Consider the following 27,725-nt stretch of genomic DNA (forward strand, 5'->3'; position numbering starts at 1 on the left):
AAGTGTGACTGCGCGCCGGGGTGGACGCCGCTTTGTTGCCTGAGGGGGGTGGCAGTGGAAGTTAAGGGAGTCGGGGACCAACGCTTCTCCGGACCCGCAGTCGCGGCCGTTGCAGTCACTTCACCGGGAGGCCTTTAGCGTAGGAGTCGCGTCGATAGCAGCCATGAGCGGCGGGGTGTACGGGGGAGGTGAGTGAGTGCTGCCGATGGAGAGAGCGCGCCTTTTTAGCGCGTGGGGTTTGTAACCGCCGCCCCCAGCCCTCCCCTCTCCTCCCCGGCGGCCCTTCCGGTCTCCCCATCTCGGGACCCCGGCCTCCCCGCCCCATCTCCGCCCCGCGCTCTGCCCGCCCCTGGACCCCCCCCCACCCCCCGCCTCAGCGAGTGCCTCAGGCGCCCGGAGTCGCCGCCCCCTGCGGCTCCTGCCAGCTTCGGCCCGCGGAGGAGCCAGCCTTCGAGGGTGCTCGCCGCCTCGGGGCTGGGCGGGCAGCTCCTCTCGGGGGCCCGGCCCGGCGAGCCTAGGCTGGGGTGACCGGCCCTGGGGTTTCCTCTCTCACAGCCGGCTCTGTCGGCGTGTGTGCGCTCGCATGTTCTTAAACTTGGGAGGTCCTGGCAGTTCTCCGGCGTGGACGGAAGGTTTCCGCGGCGTCCCGGAGATGGCAGAGCGAGTCCTGAGGAGTGGAACTGATTGAAGGAGTGGCGGTCACTCAGGACTCAGCGTCCGCGCCCCGAGCTCACTCTGCCTCACACCTTTCAGTGACTCTTGCCTATTTATTGACTGTGGATGCTCCGGAGTTACCTGTGGGCGGGTCTGCTCCGGCTTAATTTAGGAACACATGTAATTGAAGGATGGTTACGGTTGGGTGGGCTGCGGTGTAGTGAACGATTACCACGGGCCTGGGGACTACACAGACCGGGGTTAGAATATCAGGCTCCCCATTTAGTTAAATCGTTGGCCTTGGGCAGGTTACTTAACTTTTCCCAACTTCAGGCTCCTCTTTTGTGGAATGATGGTTCCTACCCATTGGGGTGGTTGTGAAGGTAAATGGGATAATGCTACACTTGCTGCGCAAAGTATGATCCAAGGATCGGCAGCATCAGCATCACCTGCAAGCTCGTTAGAAATGCAGACTCTTAAGCCCCACTCTAAATCTACTGAGTCAGAGCCTCCGGTTTTGCAAGATACCTAGATGAAGCACTGATGTGTATGATTCATGCTTTGTGTTGTGTTTGATGAGTTAGAGAAGAAAGAGGCAAACCCAAAGTGTTGCTTTTGTTATTGTTGCTTTCTGAAGCGGATGGCATTTTATAGGTAGGAGATGAAAATAATAAGGTTTTCAAAGGTTTTAGTAGTTTTGGAGTGACGTTTGAGTCCCCACTCAGGTGACACGCTGACCCTCACCCTCTCCTTCTCCATATATGCTTTTGGTTTTGATTTCTCAAATGTGAGAGTCAGTAGTTTTCCAGTTTTACTTTTGAGAAAGCCTAGTGGATCTTCATGATTTACTTCTTCCCCATCTGAAGATGTAATCCTGACAGAAAGACCTGATCTATGTACCTTTGCCTTATGGAGGCTGCTGACTCTTTTGACTTTCAGGTTCACTGATCCAAGAACCTAAAGGCTGTCCACTGAGTATTTCCTTACAAGGCATTGTTTAATGTGACTAACGTAGAAATGGATACTAATAATGCCAACAGTTAACATTTATTGAGTGCATACTGTGTACCAAGAACTGTTCCAGAGGCTTTTCATGCATTGCGTTTAATACATGCATTAGGTCAGTTAATCCACAACAACCACTGTAGGTGGTACTACTTATCCCCATATTATTAAAGAAGAAAATGAGGTGTAGAAGAGGTTAACCAGCCCAGAGTTACATAACTTTCTAGTAAGTGGGGAGCAGGAAAAGAAAAGGCATTTCAGTAAAACCCTTCCCCATAAAAAAAAAATTAAAAATAAAAAGATTTTGGTTGTTTCTCCATAAGCCATTTTTCAAGTATGGAACCACAACATATTCAGGTATGGTTTAGGTATTCAGAATAAACATCCTGTTTCTCATTTGCATATGTAGAGGAATATATCTTAAAGCCTATCTCACATATAAAGTATATAAAACTCACAAAAATAAGTGTATGATTTTGTGTTTGAGCTAGTACTGTATGGCCAGTATTTATAGTGGGTCATATTTTCCAAAGGGTTTACTGTGAAAGGGTTTCCAAATTCTTGAGAATCAAGAGTCTTCTTCAAATTAAAATTCTACTATGTCCAGTTTACCACACTGATTAAGATAGGAAAATAACTGATTTGTTAGATTTTTCTTTTCACACAAAAAAATTTTCAGTGCTTGCTATGTGCAAAGTATAGCTTCTGCCTTCAAGAAACTCGCAGTCTTGTAGGTGAGTCAGTCAAATAAATAGACACCATATTTAATTTATTTTTAGTTGTACATTCCACCCCAGACACACATACACACACACACACACACACACACATTTAAAGAGCTGAAGTTGGAATATTATTGATGGCGTGGCAGAGCTTAATTGGCAGCATGTTTTTCTCCTAGTGGTGCGTGAACTAATGGTGCAGCTTATAGTTTATAGTGTCTTATATGGATGATAAATTCAGTGAAGTATGTTCAATAATGACAATATATAGAAGATACAAAGATAGCACAGACAAAAAAGTTAACTCAATGTGGAAGAGTCAAGGGACTTTACAAAGGAGGTTATGAGGATGATGAAAGAAGAATAGAGAGGGACAGCATATGCAGAGTAGACGGTGTGTTTAGGAGACAACATAATCTTCAGTAATGGTAGTGTATGAGGTGGGAGGAGAGACTGCTGCCAGATTATGCTAGGTCTTGAATATCACCTGGGTAGAATAATTTGAATTTTATCTTGGGATGATGGAAAACCACTGAATGATTCTCCCTTTTCTTTTCATTGAAGGATTTATGTACCAAAATGTTCAGTTACAGTTTTGAAAGATAACAGTGCAGCAGTTTGAAAGGTGGATTGAGACGGTAAAGATGGAAGCACAATACCTGTAGGGAGTTGTAATTCCTGGTTGAGATAAGAGCTTGACTCAAGGCAGTGGCAATGGTATTAAAGAAGAAGGGATTTGAGAAATATGTAGCAGAAATATTTGTCAGAACTTGATGAGGGATATGAAATATGAAGGTGTTCAGGAAGACTTTTGCCTCTGATGACTGGAGCCACTACTAACTGTGATAAGCACAGCTGAGATTAGATTAGGCAGGATGGGGACAAGGAGACAGTGCTTCAGGTATGTTGAATTTGAGGTACCCATGGGACATCAGGTGAAAGCAGTGTACAGTAAGAAGTTTGAGATCTGGATCTGGATGAAGGTGAGGGCTTGAGAGAGATTTGAGTTTGGAAGTACCACTGTTTAGGTAGAAATTGAGGCTGTAAGAGTGGAGCAGGTTACCTAAGAAAGGGTAAGTTAGAGGAGGGGACTGCTAACATGGAGTCCTTGGCCCCCCTAAGGAGTCCATGGATATAACTAACTGAATTTTTTTTTTTTTTTTTTTTTTTTGCGGTACACGGGCCTCTCACTGTTGTGGCCTCTCCCGTTGTGGAGCACAGGCTCCAGACGCGCAGGCTCAGCGGCCATGGCTCACGGGCCCAGCTGCTCTGCGGCATGTGGGATCTTCCCGGACCGGGGCACGAACCCGTGTCCCCTGCATCAGCAGGCGGACTCTCAACCACTGCGCCACCAGGGAAGCCCTAACTAACTGAATTTTATTCTAATTAGTTTCTTTTATAGGCTATTTGAAAACATTCTAAGAAGACATTCATAAGTGTCCTAAGCTGTCTGTATCAGTTTTCCAGGGCTACCATAACAAAGTACCACAGACTGGGTGACTTAAACAACAAAAATTAATTTTTTCACAGTTCTGGAGACTAGAAGTCTGAGATCAGGTATTGACAGGGTTGTTTTCTTTGGAGGCCTTTCTGCTTGGCTTTCAGTGGCCGTCTTCTCCCTGTGTCTTCACATGGTCTTCCCTCTGTACATATCTGTGTCCAAATTTCTTCTTCGTGTAAGGATATCAGTCATTGAATTAGAGCCCACCCTAATGATCTCATTTTAATTTAATCATCTCTTTAAAGACCTTATCTCCAAACACAGTCACATTCTAAGTTACTCGGGGTTAAGACTTCAACATATGAATTTCAGCCTCGAACATTGTCAAAGGGGTCCATGGAACAGAAAAGGTTAAAAGCCCTGGTGCAAGGCAAAAGGTTGATCCTTGAGAACAGGAGTAGAAAATTTTGGTTAACCAAGCAATTAATTCATTTAGTTAGGATACTTCTTTACCCAACATTCTGGTTAATCAAAGTGTTAGAGTTTACCAGTTCATGTCATTGGTGTACAATACTTACTGTTTGTACCTTAGTTTACATGCTGTGGTGAAAACAGATGCAGTGTTCTGCTTTTAAGGACCTTTCCTTTCAGACAAAATAATTTGGATCAGAGATTGTGTAGAGAAAAGTTGATTACTTTGGGAAATGTAACAAATACAGAAACTTCCTTTCAAACATAGGTGGCTCTTCATTTTATTTCAATAAAAATGAGATCACTATTCTGTAAGGACACCATCTCTCAACTGTGATAATTGTAGTGTAATAATTGATCTTTATTTTTTAAATTTTTTTTTAGTTTTTGAAATACTTTAAACATTAAAAAGTAAAGTATATGTAAGTTTATATATGATACTTCTGTACTCACTACTGAGATTAAATAAATGTAATGTTTTGTCAAATTTGCCTCAGATATTTTACGAAATAAAATTGATATTGTTGAAATCAACAATATAGATAAAATCTATATTGTTGATATAGATTCCTCTTCTCTGCCTCCTTAGAGGTTACCAGAAACCTGAAGTTGGTATGTAATATTCCCCAACCCTATGCATATTTTTATACTTTTATTAAGTGAGTGAATCCATAATGAATTAAGTAGTATCAAAATATGTGTGCATAGTAACTAGCTTTTTAAACTAATTCTTTTGAGATTTATCCATGTTAATACATGTAGATATAGACCATTCATTTTTTTTTCTGTTTTTTTTTTTTTTGTTTTTTTTTTTTTTTTACGGTACGCAACCTTTCACTGTTGTGGCCTCTCCCGCTGCGGAGCACAGGCTCTGGACGTGCAGGCTTAGCGGCCATGGCTCACAGGCCCAGCCGCTCTGTGGCATGTGGGATCCTCCCGGACTGGGGCACGAACCCACGTCCCCTGCATCGGCAGGTGGACTCCCAACCACTGTGCCACCAGGGAAGCCCTAGACCATTCATTTTTAACTGCTATGTAGTATTTCAGTCTATGAATAAACTGTAGTTTATTTTCCTACTGAGAGACCATTTAATCTTCCTACCTATTCCTGTGGCACGCAGTGTGATGATAATAATTATAATGAGCTACCACTTATTGTGCTTATTATGTACCAGGTACTGTTCTAAGTGCTTCCATACTTCTAGCATCCTGCAAGATAGGGACTATTATGCACATTTTACATATGAGGAAAGTGAGGCAGAGAGGTTAGTAAATCACCTGAGGTCACATAGCCAGTGAACATTCTCTTACATGTCTCCTTGTGATATACGTGAGAGAGTTTCTCTAGAGAAGACATAAGTGTAATTTCTATGTATGCACATTTTCAACTTTAGTAGATATGACTAAATTGCCCATGGTGCTTGTATCAGTTTACAACTTTTTTTTTTTTTTTGCGGCGCGTGAGCTTCTCTCTAGTTGTGGTGTGCAGGTTCCAGAGCACAGGTTCCAGGGCTCTGTAGTTTGCGGCTCGCAGTCTCTCTAGTTGAGGCGCATGGGCTCAGTAGTTGTGACGCATGGGCTTAGTTGCCCCGCGGCATGTGGGATCTTAGTTCCCTGATCAAGGATTGAACCTGCATCCCCTGCATTGGAAGGCGGATTCTTTACCACTGGACCACCAGGGAAGTCCCAGTTTACAACTTTACTAGCAAATGTGTAAGAGCTCCTCTTTTTCTACATCTTTGACAATACTTGGTCTTATCAGCCTTACTAATTTTTGTCAATTTAATTGAGCTAAGTAGTATTTCTTTATTATTTTTAATGACTGAGTGAAAAAATCCTTTGAAAAATCAGTGCCTAGAAAACCCAAGTGCTTTGTTTTAGGAGGCGTGCTGTTTTGGGTGAAGCATTTTAAAGTGTAATTAGAGGCTTTTCTCTGAATTTGAATATGAAAAAAAAATACTAGCTTTCTCTCTCAGTATTAAACTTTTATCTCCTACAAATCTGGAAATGTGCAAACTTCAATGATACCTTCATTTTAATGATTTTTACCTGGCCTATATTATTATACCTTAAATTCTTATTCTTTAGGTTCCTTATTTTTCTTGGGGTTTTGCTAAGTTTATTCCCTAATTGCATGAAATATCATGTTGATTAACGTATGAAAAGAATGGTATACCTTAGTGTACTGGATAGCTTTCCTTTGCCCCTCCAGATCCACTTTCCACCCATTTCCACCCTCTCTGTGCCCTTAAAGACTGACCCTTGTAGACTGCATCAGTGAACTCTCTTGGCCTCTGGTTTGGCCAATGGTAGGGTAACCATACTTGCTGCTTTGTGTCTCTTGTCCTGGTATAATTATTAATAGGGGCTCCTATCACATTCAGTAGTGGCTCAGTTTGGGTGAGAAATTATAAGATCACCCTAGCCAGTGGTGAGAGAGGTTGGCAAATGTATTAGTCTGGTTCCTTTTCCTCAGGGTCAGCCAAGGCTGATTCCATCCCTCAACTGAAGATCACAGCTCCTGTCCGATGCCCTCCCAATACAGGTCTCTCTCCGGGTTCTGGTTTCTTCAATTCTAAGTGTGGCAACAGATTTCTGTTATTACTAGTCCTAGGGTACCATACTGTCCTTTCTGGTTTTCCTATATTTTGCCTGTATTTTTGTAAGTAGACCCTTTAATAAGTAAACTCTCCTTAAATTGCCTAATGTTAGTGTACCACCTCTTTCCTGATTGAACCTCTACTGATATACTGTGTATGACTTGTTATATTTTAATTAAGTGAATCTTTAAGGTGTATTTAAAACTTGGTTCAAGCTAGTAATAATATGAATATAAGCACATTACGTACTCTTAATTTTCACATGATACTTGTAAGTCGTTAATGTTAATTATCTTTTCATCTTTTCAGATGAAGTTGGAGCCCTTGTTTTTGACATTGGATCCTATACTGTGAGAGCTGGGTACGCTGGTGAGGACTGTCCCAAGGTAAGTGGAATGGTAGAGTTAATTGGATATGCAAAAGCCATTCATGTAGAGTTAAATTCATGCGGAAATTCTGACGCAAATGTGGTAAAATACATTAGTTGGTGGAAATGACTTCTTGGTAAAAGCAGGTAAAATTTGTAAATAATGTTTTTGACTCTTACAGGTGGATTTCCCTACTGCTATTGGTATGGTGGTAGAAAGAGATGATGGAAGTACATTGATGGAAATAGATGGTGATAAAGGCAAACAAGGCGGTCCCACCTATTACATAGATACTAATGCCCTGCGTGTTGCGAGGGAGAATACAGAGGCCATTTCACCACTGAAAAATGGGATGGGTACGATGTTTTTTTCTATGGATTTGATTCTAAATGTAGAGTATGCATAGTATATTTTAGATATAAACCAATGGCTTCTTAAAAGTTGAACATCAGCTATTTTTTTTTTGTTTTTATTCCATAAACTGATGTTCCAGGCACTGAGAATACAAAGATGCATAAAACGTGTTTCTTTTCCTCAAGAAACTCATAGGTAGAGGAGATAGATGTGTGTATATGTGTGTGTGTGTGTGTATATATATATATACACACGCACATATATATATATATATATATATATAGGATAAGTGCTATAATATAACTATGTTTGATAAGCAGTGGGATTAGAGGGGGGTGGTATTTAACTCTATCATTGGGGGTCAGAGATGGTTTTCACAAAGGAGGTAACTTTTGTACTGAATCTTGATCACTGAATAAGAATTAGCCTGACTGACAAGGCTGGGTAAATTAGAGCAACCAGCATGTGTGAAGAGATGGTGTTGTGGAAGAAACTTCCATATTTAGAAGTGTCATCAATTAAGTATGGCTGTAACAGTAGGTACATTATGGCCAATTGCAGGAAAGGTAGGCAGAGAGCAATCATAAAAGGGCATGTAATGCCAGGAGTATATTAAGCTGGTAACTGAAAGGTAACTCCAAAGGAATTTAAACAGTATTTTATATATAAATGCTCATATGTGCCAGCTGGAAAGATTAATCTAACAGTCCTGTGTAGGCTGGATTGGAGGGAGATACTAGAGATAGGCAGATCAGTTAGGGAGGTGAGTCCAAATGAGAAATGAAGAGGGTTAAAATTTTAATACTGTTGGCAGAGATCCTGAGGTGGCTGTCAGAGATATCCAAGACAAATGGTACTAAGTGTTTAAAGAGTTGAGAAAGTTTCCTAGATTTTTGATTGGAGTCACTGAATGGGGGGTACCATGCATTGAGGTAGGAATAGCAGGGGAAGGAGCAAGTTTTATGGTCTTAAAAAGCAAGTGTAAGACCCAAGATCACTCTCAGGTCCAGTTTTTCACTAGAAGGACTCACAGGACTCAGCATGTCAGTGTACTCACAGTTAAGGTTTATTATGCTGAAAGAATACAAAGCAGAACTGACAGAAAAAAGGGGCATGTAGAGAAGTCCAGAGGAAACCAGTGCAAGCTTCCAAGAGCTTACAGTGAAGTCATAAAGGATGTGCTTAATCCCTCCAGTAACCAGGAACATGTGTGTGTGGTCTACTAGTAGAGCTCATTAAAGACTCAGTACCCTACTTCACACTCACAGGATGGCTATATTATGAAGACAGACAGTAGCAAGTGTGATGAGGATATAGAGAAACTGAAACCTCCATATCTGTTTCTGGAAGAGAACAAAAAATGGTTCAGCAGCTTTGGAAAAATTTGACAGTTTATTAACAGGTTAAACATAAATTCACCATGTAATCCAAACAGTTCCACTTCTAGGTATCAACAAAAGAGAAATGAAAACATATGTCCACACAAATACATATATGCAAACGTTCAGAGCAGCATTATCCATATTAGCCGAAAAGTGGAAATAGCCCAAGGTGCATCATTGGATGAATGGGTATACAAAATGTGGTATACCCATAAAATGAAGTACTATTTGGCAATAAAAAGAACAAAATACTGATATAAGCTAAAATATGGAAGAACCCCAAAAGCCTTATGCCAAATAGAGGAAATCAGATGCAAAACTCCACATAATGTATGATTACTCTAATATGGAATGATCAGAGAAAGCTAATCTATACAGACAGAAAGTAAAGTAGTCGTTTCTTGGGGCTGTGGATGGAATGGGAAGTGACTGCAAAAGGGCATAAAGTTTCTTTTTGGGATGATGGAAATATTCTAAAATTAAATTGTAATAATATTCACACAACTTTGTAGATTTACAAAAGAAAATCATTTAATTGTACACTTAAAATGGATCCATGTTATGGAAAATTATACCTCTATAGAGCTGTTAAAAAAAAAACTGGAAGGACATTTTTTGTTGCAAATATTTTATTTCTTATATTATCTTGATACTTGGAACAAATGACTGTCTTTTGGATACAGAAAAAAAAAAGAACTCAGTACCCATGGTTTTTATTAGGGGCTGGTCATGTAGGTACTCTGTGCCTAACATGTTCCAAAACCCCAGACTCCCAGAAGGAAAGGTATTCCACATAAACCACACTGTATAAACAGTTGAGGCACAGTGAGCTATTCGTATTTGGGGAAAGTTTTATATCAGTGTAGGGAACTGTTTACCAAACAAGTTCCTAGATGCCAGCCAAGGGTCAGCCTTGCAAGCAGGCCTTTCTCAGGTCTGCTAAGTTAGCTCTTTCTGCACAGCAAGTAGATGAGTTTATTAGTTCAAAGTGTTTGAATATAGGTGCTGATCTAGTAAGCAGGTGAGAGAGATTTTAAGACATGGAGCTGATTTTTTTTTTTTTTTACCAGAAAGAGTTTGGGATATGAGAAGAGGATTGAGGATAGGATTCCTTATGAAAATTTATTTCCATGTATGTAACCAATAGAGGTGCCTGTGAAGGAGAATAGAAGGAACAGTTAGGGAAGTAGGAGAAAATTCAGGAGAAGGCCAAGAGAAGAAAAAGTTCTAGAAGTAAAGAAGTCCAGTGATTCTCATTGTTCTCAACTGTGGCACTGAGCTTTACGCTAAGAAGAGGAAAGAGAAGCTAAAGCTACAGAGGAGGTCCATTGATCAAAAAACCCCCATCCTGAGAGGCCTATCAAGGAATGAAATTGCTTTGTTGGACTGCGGCAGAAAAAGTTTGTAAACTCTTGAGTCAGTAGTGTCAGATAGTAATTTAGAGAGGTCAGATGAGATTACAAATGTATCCACTGGATTTGCCTGTTAGAAGCTCATCAGTAACTTATGCGAGCAGTTTCAGTGGGATGTTTAGGTGGAAGGCAAATTGAAAACATACTATTCTCTAATATTTTTTAAGTCTTTACATCTTTTTTCATACAGATTGTAAGCTTTTTAAATGCTAGATCATACAGTTCTTCTGTGTTTTCTCCTACCATTTGAATTGCGTTTTGGGCCTTCAATAAGTACTTACTGAATAATAATTATTTGGTATTTTACGTCTATTTGATACATTAATTACACCTGGGACAGGTCTAGGGGTTGTAACTGTTGGGGCTGGAGAAACCGTATCTAGAAGACAAAGATGATGTCTATATGAAGTGCTGTGTTACGAGGCAAAGCTGTAAAATAAGTAGGTTCTGTATATTACAGTATCAATATTAGTGCTAAACCATTAGACACAGTCTCTCAAAAGATGCTGTATTAATCTTCGATTAAGCATTATTTTCAAGGTATTAATCTTATATTTTAGTTGAAGATTGGGATAGTTTCCAGGCTATTTTGGATCATACCTACAAAATGCATGTCAAATCAGAAGCCAGCCTGCATCCTGTTCTCATGTCAGAAGCACCGGTGAGACAAACTTTTTCGAGTTTCTCTAGGTTGTTTATTTACTCATTTGAAGAGTATTTCCTTTTTCTTTAAGAGACATAGAAATTCATATTTTGAATTTTGAAGATTAGGGAAAGGGATATTCATTTATAAATACTCTTACAACTTTTATTTTTATTATTTCAATAATTAAAATACTCAAAGAACAATAATTAAAGCACCCTAGTGGGTTCTGGTGGTTATTTATCTGTTTTTTCCGGGAATTTAACATTTGAGTTCCTTGGGCTGCTTCCCATTTTGGTCAGTTGTCCCTTATCCCTCAAGGGCGGTGTATATCTGCTTTTATACTCAACCTTAAGAGTGACTAGATTCACTCTTTTTTTTTAATATAAATTTATTTATTTGGCTGCATTGGGTTTTCGTTGCTGCATGCGGGCTTTCTCTAGTTGCGGCGAGTGGGGGCTACTCTGTTGAGGTGTGCAGGCTTCTCTTGTTGTGGAGCACGGGCTCTAGATTGCGCGGGCTTCAGTAGTTGTGGCATGCGGGCTCAGTAGTTGTGGCTCACGGGCTCTAGAGTGCAGGCTCAGTAGTCATGGCTCATGGGCTTAGTTGCTCTACGGCATGTGGGATCTTCCCAGACCCAGCGTTCTAACCTGTGTTCCCTGCATTGGCAGGCGGGTTCTTAACCACTGTGCCACCAGTGAAGTCCCTAGATTCACTCTTAAGATTTAATAATACTTCATGTTTATAAGAATCCTGATATCCCTATACTTTGAAAAGTCTGTAATTTCTAGAATTCGTAGCAGCAGACAATTATACTTATTAAATAATAAAATTTATATTTAAAGTCAATGTTGAACTAGGGCTGGAAATTGCTAGACCAGAGTCTCTTGTGAAATACATTTGGTACAGAGTCAAAAGGGCCCAGAAGACTAGATAATGATTATAAATTATCAGTATTTTGTTATTGTTTTCTAAACTCTAGTTTCTTTTGAGTACCATCTACAAGTGGGAGAACTTGGTGATTTAAAATGCATATTTAAGATTTTGATGACTAGATTCACTCTTTTTTTTTTGACTATTACCAAAGTTTATTTAACAAAAAAGTTCAGTAAGAAAATGTACACGACCCAGTTTTCATCGCAGTAAAATGTGGAGAGGGGACATGTGGAAGCAGTTGATTTCCCTGTTGAAGACAGCTATTGTTCATAACTCGTTCCAAGGCTTCTAACATGATGGTACTCTTTCCTCGTATTACCACCATTCCAGTATTGTTCTGTTGCCCACTAGTTGCTATCTCCACACATTCATCTATCATAAGATTCATAAAGAGATCAAATCCCCTTAATATTCCTTGGACATGTCTGCCACCATTTAATTTCAATGATAACTTCTTGTCCATAAATTTCTTCAACTCGGGAGGGTGAGCTTTGCTCATTATGTCTACTCCACGAGCTCAAAGATGCCTCCAAACGGAATTCGAGTTGTCCCTCACACTTAGATTCACTCTTAAGATTTAAAAAAATAAGATTTAATAATACTTCGTTTATAAGAATCCAGATTTCCATATACTTTGAAAAGTGTAATTTCTAGAATTCATAGCAGCAAACAATTTTATGTATTAAATAATAAACTTTATATTTATTAAATTTATTACAAATACATAGAAATAAATGTTGTAAAGATATTATGAAGAAGATTTTCCATGGTATCTTACTCTATTATTAATGTTTTACATCTTTGTTAATGTAGTGCTAAAATGAATTTTGAGATAAATCAACACTTTAGTTTTTAAACAATAAATAATTTGCATTTCTTTTTCCCTCTTTTCAAGTGGAATACCAGAGCAAAGAGAGAGAAACTGACAGAGTTAATGTTTGAACACTACAACATCCCTGCATTCTTCCTTTGCAAAACTGCCGTTTTGACAGCGTATCCTTGAAAGAGTAATACCCAACTTCTCTTTAGGAGTAACTGTGGTGCTGCTAAAGGTGATACCTTCAGCAGGAAGACAGGAGCCACTTCTTGCTTGTTCAGAAGTTGAGGCGTTTTTCTCCATTGCTTTTAGATATCTATCTTTTAGTATTCTTATTGGAACTGATGCATGTGAAAATGTGAGAGGGAGACAGGAAAGAAGCACTCAAATTCTTCTCATTAATTTAACAAAGTTTAACAAAAACAGAAATTTTTGTTTTTAGAAGGGGAATGTGACGACAGGACAGTATTTAAGTCAGTTGACCTAGCTGAATTCAAAGATTGCCATTTCCTTCCTCTTCTCCAGTACCTTAGAAAAGTGGAAATTGGCTGTAAATTCATTTAAGGTTTAATCACCAAATATTTTTTACAAGCATATTAAGGGACAGACAAGGAAATATTATGTCCTGATCTCAAAGAATAATATTCTTGTTGAAAACTAAATAACAGATTTAAATAGTACTTCAAAATAGCATTGGCAAAAGTCATAAAGAAGTACATGATTAATTTGAATTTTTCAAATAGCAATTGTAGTTCAGTGGAGTAATATTGTAGCCTGACAAGCCTTTGTAAAGAAAAGAGAATTTAGTTGCAGGATGTGGGGAAAGGAGACCTATATTTAGAGTTCAAGTTCCAGTGCTTATAAACTGATCTTGAATTAGGTACTTAAAATTTGAACTTCACTTTTTACTCATTTATCTGGTATACCTCCCTGGATTGCTGTAATATTCAAGCGAATTTTATATGTGTGAGAATCACTGTGGTAACTGTAATCTAACATTTGTCTGTCGTGGTGTGTCTTGGAGATGACTTTAGCACAAATGTGGAGGTGGAAAGTGTAAGCATTCTTCATAGTGACTTAGTTTAGAGTTGAAGATTTATGTTCGGCTTCAGAACAAGTTGTAAAAATATGTTTAGATCAGACTATAGAAGGCTTGCATGTTAGATTTTAAAAATGTAAACTTTAGACTCAAGAGAACCATTGCAGGTTTTGAGTAGAGGAAGGAGGGAGAGTATTAGCAGACTCATTGTGTGCATTATATCATTTAATTTTCATAATAATCCTGTCAGGAATCAGAGTCAAAGTAAGCAAACTGGTCCCAGTCCACAGCTTGAAAACGGCAGTTCTGAATTTGAACATAAGATCTGTTTGGCTGCTTCCTTACAAGGAGTATGTAAACAGAATTGGTATTGTTTTATTTTTTAACTTTTTATTATAGAAAATTTCTTACACAAAATAAGATAGAATATTATATTGAACCTCCATGTGCCCATCACCCAGGGTCAACAACTTTCAACACAGAGCTAAGTGGTATTAGCTATAACCACAGGCACTCCCCCTCCCACCATGGTTTTGAAGTAAATCCCAGACATTAAGCATGTATCTGTACAAGATGTTACCATATGTCTCTTTTTTTAAAGATATAACCACAATTTATTTTCTTTTTTAAAAAACAGTGTAGTATATTTGAATCAGGACCCAAACAACAGGGATCATGCATTGTATTTTGTTCGATATGTCTCTTAGGTCTCTTGTGGTCTGTAGATTGTACCCACCCTCACCTTTATTTTCTCTTGTAATTTATTTGGTAAGGGAAGTAGATTGTCCTCTAGAATTCCTAACACTTCTGGCTTTTGCTGACTGGTGTTTTTTACTGTGTTCTTCTAGCCCAGAGGTTCTCAAACTTTTTATACCTAGAGCTTTTATTTATGTGGATCATATCTGGTAGTATTTGCCATATTAGAAATTAAGACAGAAACTTAAAAAAATTATATTTGCTTATTTTAAGTAAATTAATAAGCCCATTGTATGATAATATAAATAAAATATTTTAATAAAAAATAACTGTGTTTTCCAAAACCAAAAATATTAATGAGAAGAGTGGCTTCGTTTCACAACTTTTCAAATGTCTTTAACGTTGGACTTAACAGCAGAAGTTGGATTCTCATATCACATTCAGTCTGCTGTGTATCACACATGACATAGCCTCTGGAAAAAAACTCTCTAGTACATTTATGAGAGAATGACAGTGAAAAGGGCAAATAACATCTTAGTATTATTCTAAAAATTGTTTTGACTTCCTAACCATGGCCTTGGGATTCCTTTACACTTTTAAAAATTACTGAGGATGACGCAGAGCTTCTGTTTTTTGTAGGTTATAACTATCAATATTACTGTTTGAGAATTTAAAACTAAGACTCCTTTTAACATTTTCTTATTAATTTAATTAAAAATAACAAAAATACACACATTAATGTCGACAAAAATAACAGTTTTATGAAAAAGATAACTCTGTTTTCCAAAACAAAAATATTAGTAAGAAGAGTAGTATTGTTTTATCTGACTTAATTGATAGCTGGGCTCTTATCTGCCAGCCTCAGGCTCTGTCCTCTTGACACCTCAGTTTGCGAGGCAGGCTTCAGCCTTCTGCTGTCAGAGCTACATGCTGTTGGAGAATTCATTTATTTAAAAAGGTAGCAAAATCACAGAACTCATTGGTGCACCTCTGTTTTTCAAGAATGCATTGCCCTTCTGTTCTCTGCATTTTGTTGGTCCCCCTGCAGTCCTGCAGTTGAATAGTTCAGTTGTCAACCAGAGATTTGGGTAGATTTTATACTCAGATTTTGGGTTTTATCCCTTCTGTGGTTCTCTTTCTTCCAGAGTTTCTACCTTAAATGTCCAGCTTTTCTTCCAGCCCTGAACTCCTTTCTGTGTTCACTCAAGGTGGTAAAGTCGCGATTTTTCATCACTGCTTTCCTGAACCGTAGCCATGGAGCTGGGAAGCACTTTTAGGCGAGGAAGCTGCAAACTTGCAGTTTTTACCCCCTCTGGTTGCAGTTTCATGAAGATAAGTTTTGGCTGAGTTTTGACTACTTTTGAATACTTTCCAGTATCTTAAAATGGTCACTTAAAATAATTTGTCCAGGTTTTATAATTGCCATCTTTAGGAGAGCTTACATACTTTTAGTCTGGTGTTACTGTATCACTTTGTACTAACAGAGATAAATTAGTGTTTATGTATATAGATGGCCAGAGATCAATGGAGTACCAGTAATAGCAAAGATAAATTACTAACCTATCGTTCTGGCCATTTATTCTCAGACCTCTTTCCTCTGATCATTCCTGCCCATGCCTTAGTTCTCTGCCCTTAGCCCTTCATCTCTCTTGACATGTTCTTTCTGGTTTAACTATCTATTTCCTTGGCTTCAGATACCAGTTATACACTGACAAATTCCAAATCCATGTCTGTATCCCAGATCTTTCTTGTGAGCTCCAGGCCCACGTCCAGCTGTCTACTATAACTTTTTTCTATTAGTTATCTGTTTAAGCACTTTAAACTCAATATATCCAAAATTCTTCTCTCCCATCAAATTTATTCTTTCTCCTTTGTGTATTATCTTACTCCCAGTTGTCTAGACCAGAAATATTTCTCATTAACCCTTCAGATTTTGTAGTTATCAAGACCTGTCTATTCTCCAGCCTCCCCCGGCCCCAAACCAAACCCTCAAATCCATTTATTTCTTTATCCACTGCCATTGCATTAGGTGCACCCCTTCCTCTTATCTTGCCCAGTCTTCACACTGCAGCTCTGATCATCTTTGGTAATTGCCAGTCTGCTGATTTAAGCCAGAATCATCTTCCACAGCCTTGCCTTTCTTCTCCTTTCAGGCCCCACTGAACTACGCTGCACTTCCCTGACCTCTTCACTATGCTCTCTTGCCTCCTGGCCTTCCTGCATGTGTCTCGTCTTCCCCATGTCCCCCTCCCCAGCTTATACTTGAATTTCCCAGGGACCGGTTATATTCCTATATACTCTCCCATGGCATCTCAAACTGTTCTTTTTATAGCTTTATTGATCTCTGCTGCACTTATCAGGATATCCTTCAGGGCAGAGACAGTTTTGGTTCACCTCTTTGTGTCTTCTCTGCTTAAGGAGTGCTAGTGAGAGAATGACCTCCCTGCTGCCCTCCTTTATTGGGCACCAGACCTATCACTAGGCACATAATAGATGCTCAGTAAATATTTGATGATCCAGTGAATGGCTCTACTCCTAAATGTTGGTTTATGATGTTCATGTGATGTAGGCCTTCTGCAGCACAGAGCTGTGGAAAATGGGATAAGTGGAGTCTGCTGATATTCACTGGCTCTTGAATCTGCCTGGAATAGCTCTTCCTATTGAGTTGGGGGAGATGATGATAACAGCCACTCACCTGCCAAACTGCTGAAATGGTTCTTCTTTAATCCTATGTGAGAATGGTTTTAGTTCTTATCTCAAATGTCACAGCCTCCCACTGTTCTTACCAAGTTTCTATAGATTTTGTTAAATGCTTCTCAGTTTGTTGTAGCCCTTTGATCTGTGCCAGGGACTTTGAATAATTGTGCTGATTTGGACCAGTTTAACAGATGTCTTTCTGGGATAAAGGTTTCTCTGACTTCCTCACACCACCATTCTGGAAGTCCTGCCTGTTGTCATTTGTTTTGAAACCAGAGTTATTATTTGATGCCAACTTTCATCCCCGTATTTATTTTATTATTTTATTTATTTTTTAATTTTTTTTGCGGTACGCGGGCCTCTCACTGTTGTGGCCTCTCCCGCTGCGGAGCACAGGCTCCAGACACGCAGGCTCAGTGGCCATGGCTCACGGGCCCAGCCACTCCGCAGCATGTGGGATCCTCCCGGACCGGGGCATGAACCCGTGCCCCCTGCATCGGCAGGTGGACTCTCAACCACTGCGCCACCAGGGAAGCCCTATTCTATTTTTTTTTAACGCATTTTAAGCCACAACGCACATGTTTTAAAAATGCCTTAATAAAACCTTCCCTTTACAATAAACATTATTTTAGGAACCTTGATACTTTCTTTTCCTTAATGCTTTAAACTAGATTTGCTAATGGTCGTTCTACTGGGCTTATCTTGGACAGTGGAGCCACTCATACCACTGCAATTCCAGTTCACGATGGCTATGTCCTTCAGCAAGGTAACTGTATTTAACCAGGGCGCACAGAGGACACAGATCATGAAATAAAGCAATGACTTGGACTATCAAAGCATATCAGTTTCCCAGTCATGTCTTTAAGTGTTTTTTTTTTTAAATCTTTAGTATATAGTGTATATTTAAAACTGATGCATGGCTTCATTCATGCCTGGAGGGACAGTTCCATTAATTCTGCTTGAAAACAATTAATCATGTATAAATACACAGAGGAAATTTGTCCCAGGGAGTTTGGATGGAATGCTTTCTTAGCCTTGTTTAATCTGTTTCATAGGCATTGTAAAATCCCCTCTTGCTGGAGACTTTATTACTATGCAGTGCAGAGAACTCTTCCAAGAAATGAATATAGAACTGATTCCTCCATATATGATTGCATCAAAAGTAAGTGATGAATGAATTTTATTTCTGGGATTTACCTCCAACTCCCCACCCCCATGTTGTGAACTCTGTTAACCTAGCACTTGCTCTTGGCACTCAGGAAGCTGTTCGTGAAGGATCTCCAGCAAACTGGAAAAGAAAAGAGAAGTTGCCACAGGTTACAAGGTCTTGGCACAATTACATGTGTAACGTAAGTAACCCTTATTCTCTTTATGAAAGCATTATAGGCTGTAAGTCTTCGACTAGAGTATGAGCACTTTATATTTTCAAACATATTTTTAATGGTATTTTACAAACAATTAATAGCTTTTGGCGGAGTAGGGGGGTGCTTTTCATGCTTGTCAGATATCTCAACAAACTATATTCACTTGGATTACTGTGGTGAGACCTGAAAGGAGCTTTGGGATAAAAACAAGCATTATGCTATTCTGTACATTTTTTGACTAAGAAAATGGTTTTAGTGTATAGAGGCCTGCTGGTGTGGCTCAGTTACGTTCTCTTTCCTAATATGAGTCAGCTATGTAAAAAAATGTGTTACTGTTCACAGCAAGGAGCCAACAAAAGGTTTTCTTTACTGAAAATCCATCTCTGAACATGACTTACTGACAGGGGAGAGGTTAGTAAAACAACCTCTCACACCACAATATACATTCATTTTTAACAGTAAAAGGATATGAAAGTCATCATTTACTATGGCAGGGATATATCCTATTTGACAGTTTCTTACACCTAAGGATAAAGATTTTTTGTGGGTGTTTGGTACAAGGAAAAATTGTGAAGATGATTAATAATTGCGCCTAGACCTTAGACAGGATTTTTCTTTAGCAGCTCAGAGGTCCTATGTATTTCACTGCAAATTTTTTAACTGTTTTATACTATGTCAGTCATTAAAAATTCCATAAGATACAATATATATGCATTTTATATATATTCAGCTAATGAAATCTTGCTTCTGAGCTTATTTTAAAGGGGAAAACAGTAAATTAACTATACGCCAATAAAAATTTTAAAGAAAAAAAATTTTTAAATGGGAAAACAGTGTTCTAAAACCAATTTTGTTATGTAGGACTGGGGTACAAGGGTTCCCACTTGTTTTTATCTCATCATTTTTCCATAATGGTTGTAATTTAAATGTTATATAATTTAACTTATAATGCGAGTGTTTAGAATTGGGTTTCTTGATGCTCAGAGTCCTTACTGGGTAGATTTATACCCTTGAAATGAGTTAGCCATCCAGGAATGTGGTACAGTTTCATTAAGAAAAGTGTTTTTAAAATAATGTTACAGAAGTATAGACTGCAAAGACAAATCTCAATAATTTTGTTTCTTATCCTTTTTTTAAAATCCATAGTGTGTTATCCAGGATTTTCAAGCCTCAGTACTTCAAGTATCAGATTCAACTTACGATGAACAGTATGTTTTCTTATTTTTTCTACAAGACTTAAAACTTAATAGCTTATTAAAACCTTCATACTAATCTTTTAAAAAAAACTGTATACTTAATATATAACTGAATCACTTTGCTGTACACCAGAAACTAACAAAACATTGTAAATCAACTGTACTTCAATTTAAAAAAAACTGTAGGGACTTCCCTGGTGGCGCAGTGGTTAAGAATCTGCCTGCTAATGCAGGGGACACAGGTTTGAGCCTGGTCCGGAAAGATCCCACATGCCATGGAGCAACTAAGCCTGTGCACCCTAGAGCCCGTGCTCTGCAACAAGAGAAGCCACTGCAATGAGAAGCCTGTGCACCGCAACAAAGACCCAACTCAGCCAAAAATAAATAAAAATTAAAAAAAAAAATTTTTTTTTAAACTGTGTACTTTATAAATGAGGAAAGAAATTGATTTGTTTAGTTTAAAAAATTGTAGAATATGCTTAACTGGTCTAAAGGTAAAAAGTTAAGAAATACTGAATAACATTTTAAAAGAAAATAAGATATTATCACTCTGCTTTCTTATAAGTTGATGATTCCTTAGTAGTTTATAATTCTGAAGAGGATTGTTTTTGTCTTTTGTTTAATATTGTTTGATATGTTTTCAGAGTAGCCGCACAGATGCCAACTGTTCATTATGAATTCCCCAATGGCTACAACTGTGATTTTGGAGCAGAACGGTTAAAGATTCCTGAAGGATTATTTGACCCTTCCAATGTAAAGGTATAAAAGCTTATTTTTATAATTAGCCTGGTTTTTCCTTTAAAGATCTCTTGTAATTACAAAACCTAAATAAGACTGACTAAACTTTTTTGGATGTGCTTTATTGTTTGAAGGTCTTCTGTGTGACTACTCATTTCTATTTTGTTATAGGGGTTATCAGGAAATACAATGCTGGGCGTCAGTCATGTTGTCACTACAAGTGTTGGAATGTGCGATATTGATATCAGACCAGTAAGTGCCAGTCTCATTTATGGCATAAAGGTATCTTTTAGGGCAATCTAGTGCCCCATTATTTATAATGGCCATCATTATTTAAGTTGGCAACTTTGGCCATTGACTTTGAAGTCCATTTTATAAAAATATGTAAAAAAATGAAGTTCTACTAGAAAAGGAAAAATGCAAAACTCTAGAGCTGTGTCCAGTGTGGTAGCTTTTGGCCACATGTGGCAATTCAGTTAAAATAAACAGAAATTTAAATTTCAATTCTTCGGTTGCACTAGCCACATTATAAATAGCTAGTCGCTGCTCTATGACAGTGCAGATGTAGAACACTTCCATCATCACAGGAAGTTCTTTTGAACACTGCTGTTCTAGAGATTTCCTAAAACGTGACATACCAAGATATAGATTATTGGTGATTTTTAATGTACCTAGTACAGTTTTACTTTTTATTTTTCAGGAAGGTGTGGTTTAGGGTTTAAATTATGTAACTTTTACATGGAGTTTAGATATAAACTTCATATTTTTTGTGCTTTTCCAAGCTGTTTGTTTCATCAGTTTATTTCTTGCCAAGTTTTAAGGACTAACTCCATATTCCATACCACACTAATTATTAGATTATATCTTATTTAAAAGCTAGATTTAATTTGTAGCCAACGTATTGCCTTGATTTTCTTTGAGTTAATGCATTTGCTTAGAGCATAGTGCTAATAGCTAAGGGTCTATAAAAAATCATGTTGTTCAAAAAAGACTTCCGGGTAGTTATGAAAAATGTTCTTTATTTCAACTAATTACCTGCCAGGGATGTGCTGCTTCTAGGATAATGGGGTTGTAAGTGTGCAATATTTTAGTGTAAACTCAAGGGGAAGGCAGTTGATTTGAAGTACATTTACTGTAAGACATTGCTAACTTTGTTTTTTGTTGAGTTTTCTCCTTTAAACTATTGTTGACTGCAAAGGAGGAGATGCTTCTATATTCCATTTTCTCTTTCAAAAGTTAGATGATTTAGACATTTGGAATAAATTTTTAAAATATGAATTTAGCCACTAAAAAAGCAGGCTGACATTTAACTTTCTGATGCATACATGCAGATTAGAGGTAAATATACTCCTTATTACTGAGAATTTGTTTTTGGCGGGGGAGGCCTCAGCACGTGGATTTTGAAAAAGTTCGTCTCTGCAGAAGAGAAAGGTAGCAGTCATTTTGGCCAGGACTATTGTCAGAGTATGCATTATCCACCATAATCATTAAACCTTGTCTAATTTTAAACATCGTAACTTCTAGATGTGCATTCTGAGATGATGTAATTATGAAATATACCTCTAATGAAATACTGGCAGCTATCTGCCAGAAAATTATGATTGGATTGTAGAATAATTGCTTTAAGATAGTGATTCTTAAATTTTAATGCACAGTGGAATCATCTGGAGAGTTTTCTTTTTTTATAAATTTATTTATTTATTTTTGGCTGCGTTGGGTCTTTGTTGCTGCGCGTGGGCTTTCTCTAGTTGCAGAGAGCAAGGGGTTACTCTTTGTTACGGTGCGCAGGCTTCTCGTTGTGGAGCACAGGCATACGGGCTGCAGTAGTTGTGGCGCATGGGTTTAGTTGCTCCGCAGCATGTGGAATCTTCCCAGACCAGGGCTCAAACCCATGTCCCCTGCATTGGCAGGTGGATTCTTAACCCTGTGCCACCAAGGAAGCCCTCATCTGGAGAGTTTTAAATAAACCAACAAAAACTTTTCCTGGACCCCATCCCCAGAGATTTTTATTTAATTGCCCCCAGGTATTGGTGTTTTAAAAGCTCCCTAATGAGTTGAATATGCAGCCAGGATTGAGAACCACTAGATTAAACTAGTAGGTCTATGTAGAAGTAAAAAATTAAAAAAGGGAAAATTGTACTGGAAGACATGGTTTTATTTGTAGTTGTATTTAAAACTGTTGGAAACATTTGGAACTAATTTATTTTTGTTTTCATCCCAGGGTCTCTATGGCAGCGTTATAGTGGCAGGAGGAAACACGCTAATTCAGAGCTTTACTGACAGGTTGAATAGAGAACTCTCTCAGAAAACACCCCCGGTAAGTTTTGTTTGTTCTTTAGTGGTATTTTTCAGTCATATGTATCCTCACTGCTGGTGAAACTTTATATAGTTTGTTTTTCAGTAGGTTGATGGTATTTTGTGTCTGCCTGGTATGGTATTACTTAAAGTTAATACCCCTTATTAATCAAATTTTTCTAGATGACATCTATTAGTTACTCTTGTACTGTTTGAATCTCACTTTATTCATTGATTCCATACTTAAGTACCTATAGTCTGTTAGGCACTAAGGATAGAAAATATAGTCCCTTCCCACCAAGGGCTTAGTCAGTTAGGAGGAGTAGACATGCAGAAAATAAAAACTAACGTGCTAAGTGGTTCAGTATGTCATCAACCAGGCACTCTTAAGAACACTGAGGGGAAAGCACTTAACTCCCTAGGAGTGTCAGAGGAAAGCCTCATTAAGAAACTGTTTGAATGAATAGGAGTTCAGCTGGTTGGCAGTTTATGAAAGGACATCTAGGTAGAGGGAATACCATGTGCCGAATATGAAGGGAAGATGGCATATTCCAATATTTTGAAGTAGTTGGCTTATAGTCTGTGTAGAAGTGGGGAGAGCTATATGGCTGGAAAGATGAGCATGATGGTATATTATGTCCTAGGGCTGCTGTAACAAAGTACCACAAACTGGATGGCTTAAAACAACAGAAATTTATTACCTCTCAGTTCTGGAAGCTAGAAGTCTGAAATCAACATGTCATTAGGGCCATGCTCTCTGAAACGTACAGAAGAGAATTTTTCCTTCCCTCTTTCTAGCATTGCATGATTTGCCAGCAATCCTTGGCGTTTCTTGGGTTGCAGTTATAGCACTTCAGTGTCTGTCCCCGTTGTCATGTGGCATTCTCCCTTTGTGGGTATGTCCTCTTAAATGAACTCTAGTTGTAATGGATTAAGGGTCCACCCTACATCTGCAGAGACTCTATTTCTAAATTAGGTCACATTCACAGGGACTAGGGATTATCAACATACCTCTTTGGAGGATACAGTTCAACCCACAGAGATAGGTACCAGGTCATGTCACTTATTAATAGCAAACTTACAGGATAAAATTTGGCAGAGGACTGAAGAGCTTTTATGTTTTAGAAACATCCCTTGGTGCACTGTGATAACTTTCAAAAGGATAGAAGAACCTGGTTTAGGGAGAAGGTAGTTTACGTGGCACATTAGTAACAGAGTAGTAGTCATAGTCTTTAGATTTTTAAACTTCCATCAAGTAGTTTTTTGTAAGGTATCCTGCAATAAATATTACATTTTAAAAAACTTTATTAGAGATTACATAGGCCCTAACAGAATCTATAGAATTTGTGTACTTGATAGCCTTTGGTTTCTCATAAAAAGGACTGTTTTACATATGCCACATTTTTATATTTGTTATGTAAGTATTGATATAGGCACAAGATTGATACCTCCGTACATTCTTGGAGATATAGACTGACCTGGCATCTACCTTAATTATAGTACTAATCATTAGATTTCATAAAAGTCCCAGAATAATGAATATAGACTTGGGCTGTCCAAGGTCTGGTCAAGACCAGTTAGATACTATCCTTGTCTTTTAGGAGGCAATTAAAATGTAATGAAATCAACAACAACAAAAAAAATTTAATGAAATCCATTGTAATAGATATCAACCAGTTCCTCACCTACAAAACCCTGTATTCATCCCTCCTGCTCTCAGCACCCCTCCCTCCCATTCCACATACTCCACCCCTGCTACATACACAGTTATTTCACTGTGAAAAAGACTCAAACTGTATGTTCATATATAGAATAATTGGTAAGTATCAACAGTTTGAGAACTCCCCAGAAGCAAATTCCTAGGTAGGGGGGAAATCTCTCCATACAGGAAGTGAGATAGGGATAGTGCTGAGCCATAAAACCATGTTTATTGAGAGTGTTCCAGCAGAACAGAAACACTAACTTGAAAGAAAGCAGTGTGAATAAACTTTCCTGAGATCTTATGCCTGTGTTTTGATTTGGATGGGGGCAGGGAGGAATAGGGAGGGTTGAACTAAGATATGAGGGATGAACTAAATGAGGAGGGATTTTGAAGGCCTAAAAAAGTAAGTTAGAAAGTTGAGCACTACAGAAAGGGCAGCAGGTTGGGATAATAATTATACTTGATGTTGGACAAAATGAAATAATATATGAAGCACTTAGCACAGTACCTGATTTATAGTGTTAAGTACTTATTTTGCTGTTTTAGGATTAAATTCTGAATGCCATGCTATCTAGTATGCAGTTTTGTAAGGTTTATATAATTTATTCTCTTATTCAACTACACATTACAAGACATAATCAAAGTACTTTAAAATCCTATACAGTAGTCCAACCTATGCCTACTATTAATCTGGCTACTACAAAATAATCATGTGTAATTAGTGCTTGAACCAGAGCCACTAAAAGGTCATAACTTGAATTTCCTAAGTTAAGTCACTTGTTCTATTTGATCCTACTAATACTTATTCTTCCCTTTCTATTTTAGAGTATGCGGTTGAAACTGATTGCAAATAATACAACAGTGGAACGGAGGTTTAGTTCATGGATCGGTGGCTCCATTCTAGCTTCTTTGGTTAGTAGATAAACTACTTTGCAAAATAGTTGAAGATTCTTATTTAACTTAAATGTATCACTGAAAATACTAAATTTAGTAGAAAGACTAAAAATCCCCATGGATCATTTATCTTTGCAGTTTTTAGCTATCAAATTAGTAGAGGACCTGATACCAGTTTTACATGTTCCAAAATGACAAAATGCCTCAATGCCTCATTAGTGGGTATTGTCAGCCTAATTAGTTTCCCCTCTCACACAGAGGCGGGCATCTGTTAACTTATCCTTGCCTCTTTTAATAATACTCCCATTGGCTCTGGTCAGGACTTAACCTGCAGCACATTTAAAATTAAATCATTCCGGGCTTCCCTGGTGGCGCAGTGGTTGAGAGTCCGCCTGCCGATGCAGGGGACACGGGTTCGTGCCCTGGTCTGGGAAGATCCCACGTGCCGCGGAGCGGGTGGGCCCGTGAGCCATGGCTGCTGAGCCTGCACGTCTGGAGCCTGTGCTCCGCAACGGGAGAGGCCACAACAGTGAGAGGCCCGCGTACCGCAAAAAAAAAAAAAAAAAAAAATTAAATCATTCCTTCTTGGGTTCTGGTTGCTCCCTGGCCTGTTGGTGAGGTAGAGTAAGTCAGGAATTGGTTCTTAGGGCAAATGGTGAAGTCATGGTGTTGGGGTTTGCATGCTGCTTGGACTGGTGCCTACTGTGAATCAAGAGGAAGTCCTTGTACTTATCTGCACCCTAAATTTGGAGGATTTCCCCTTCACCTCAGAGCAGCCAAAGTAAATGTCACTAAGTACTTAACGCTAAACATTTTAAAAAGCTATTAACTATTAAATGTTTGTAACTGTCCATTTATATATTTCTGGTCTATGTTGTTTCTAGTCTTTTAGTGATCTTAGTTCAAAACTGGATACAATATATGAATCCACTTGAATAATCATAGGGAACGGATTTCTTCTCCTTACACGTCTTAGTAGTAACGTAGTCCACGTTCCTTCCTCCTTTAGTCATTTTCCTCCTTTGACCTTCTGTTTATTTTGCATAGTGCGTGTGTACTGTCGTTTGTGTACTTGTAAAACTTTATCCTAGTTTGAGTTCTAAACGTTACCATTAATCAAATGCTAGAACATTTCATCAATGCTGTACTAGGATCAAGCCTTCCAACAATTTCTGTTTTTGCCTTAATCAGTCCATCATAGCTAAACTCTTCATCTTCCTTTCCCAGCATTTTCTAAATCCTCATGACAGTATAGAAAGATTTAATATTCTATATAAACTTGGGCAAGACTAAATAGTGTCTTTGCGTGTTCTGGAGGAGGGCAGAAAAAAGAAGGGTGTAATTTTTTTTTTTTAATTTATTTATTTATGGCCGTGTTGGGTCTTCATTTCTGTGCGAGGGCTTTCTCTAGTTGTGGCAGTGCGGGCCACTCTTCATCACGGTGCGTGGGCCTCTCGCTATCGCAGCCTCTCTTGTTGTGGAGCACTGGCTCCAGACTCGCAGGCTCAGTAATTGTGGCTCACGGGCCTAGTTGCTCCACGGCATGTGGGATCTTCCCAGACCAAGGCTCGAACCCGTGTCCCCTGCATTGGCAGGCAGATTCTCAACCACTGCGCCACCAGGGAAGCCCAGAAGGGTGTAATTTGAGTACTATTTGGGGAGGGGTTTAAGAGTTCTTCAAAAATTAGGAGTTGTGATAATGAAGATATTAAAAGAAAAAATTTTCTAATAGAAAGGTACATACGTAATTTTTTCTTTCCATTTCACAGGGCACCTTTCAGCAGATGTGGATTTCCAAACAAGAATATGAAGAAGGAGGGAAGCAGTGTGTAGAAAGGAAATGCCCTTGAGAAGAGTTCCCAAATGACTACCTTCTTTGTCACCTTACGTTTCATAGCTTTAGTATACTCAGGAAAAGAACAACCATCTTTTGTAGAATGTTTATACATTTTTGCATATTTCAATTTCCACTTAAATTTTTTAAGGCTTTAACTGGCTCTGTAAATTAAAATAAGTTTGTGCTTTCCTTGAAATGCACTTATTCTTATTACAAGCATTTTATAATTTTGTAAAAATGTCTATTTTCTCTAAATATTTTGCTTTCAGTAAAATGCTTTCCAACTCTGTTTATGGTAGAATTGCTTTTTATTGACTAGTAAAACTTACTGCCTATGTTTTTTACCTTAGGCTTTTAAAATTAAATAAAAATTACTAGCCACTCCAGAAATACTTTTTTTTTGGACTGCTGTGTTGTAACTTGCCACTTTAAGTAGTAAATGTATTTATCATTATTTTGAAT

The 27,725-nt window shown here is 38.4% G+C and overlaps 2 protein-coding genes across 2 annotated transcripts; one reads left to right on the forward strand and one right to left on the reverse strand.

Annotated features, from left to right (window-relative positions):
• ACTL6A (actin like 6A) lies at nucleotides 1–27,655 on the forward strand. The gene is made up of 14 exons (XM_032630656.1): nucleotides 1–188; nucleotides 7,203–7,279; nucleotides 7,443–7,617; nucleotides 10,970–11,070; nucleotides 12,884–12,981; nucleotides 17,909–18,003; nucleotides 18,293–18,399; nucleotides 18,497–18,586; nucleotides 19,748–19,809; nucleotides 20,442–20,556; nucleotides 20,707–20,787; nucleotides 22,757–22,852; nucleotides 25,358–25,444; nucleotides 27,196–27,655. The coding sequence occupies exons 1-14, from the start codon at nucleotides 164–166 to the stop codon at nucleotides 27,274–27,276; spliced, it is 1,290 nt and encodes a 429-aa protein (XP_032486547.1). The 5' UTR covers nucleotides 1–163; the 3' UTR covers nucleotides 27,277–27,655.
• LOC116753159 (small nuclear ribonucleoprotein G-like) lies at nucleotides 12,122–12,552 on the reverse strand. Its single transcript, XM_032630662.1, has one exon. It carries the CDS (start codon nucleotides 12,485–12,487, stop codon nucleotides 12,158–12,160), a length of 330 nt encoding a protein of 109 aa, XP_032486553.1. The 5' UTR covers nucleotides 12,488–12,552; the 3' UTR covers nucleotides 12,122–12,157.
• Nucleotides 27,656–27,725: the final 70 nt, after the last annotated feature.

This window comes from Phocoena sinus, chromosome 4 (genome assembly GCF_008692025.1).
Source record: "Phocoena sinus isolate mPhoSin1 chromosome 4, mPhoSin1.pri, whole genome shotgun sequence".
Lineage (NCBI taxonomy): Eukaryota > Metazoa > Chordata > Mammalia > Artiodactyla > Phocoenidae > Phocoena > Phocoena sinus.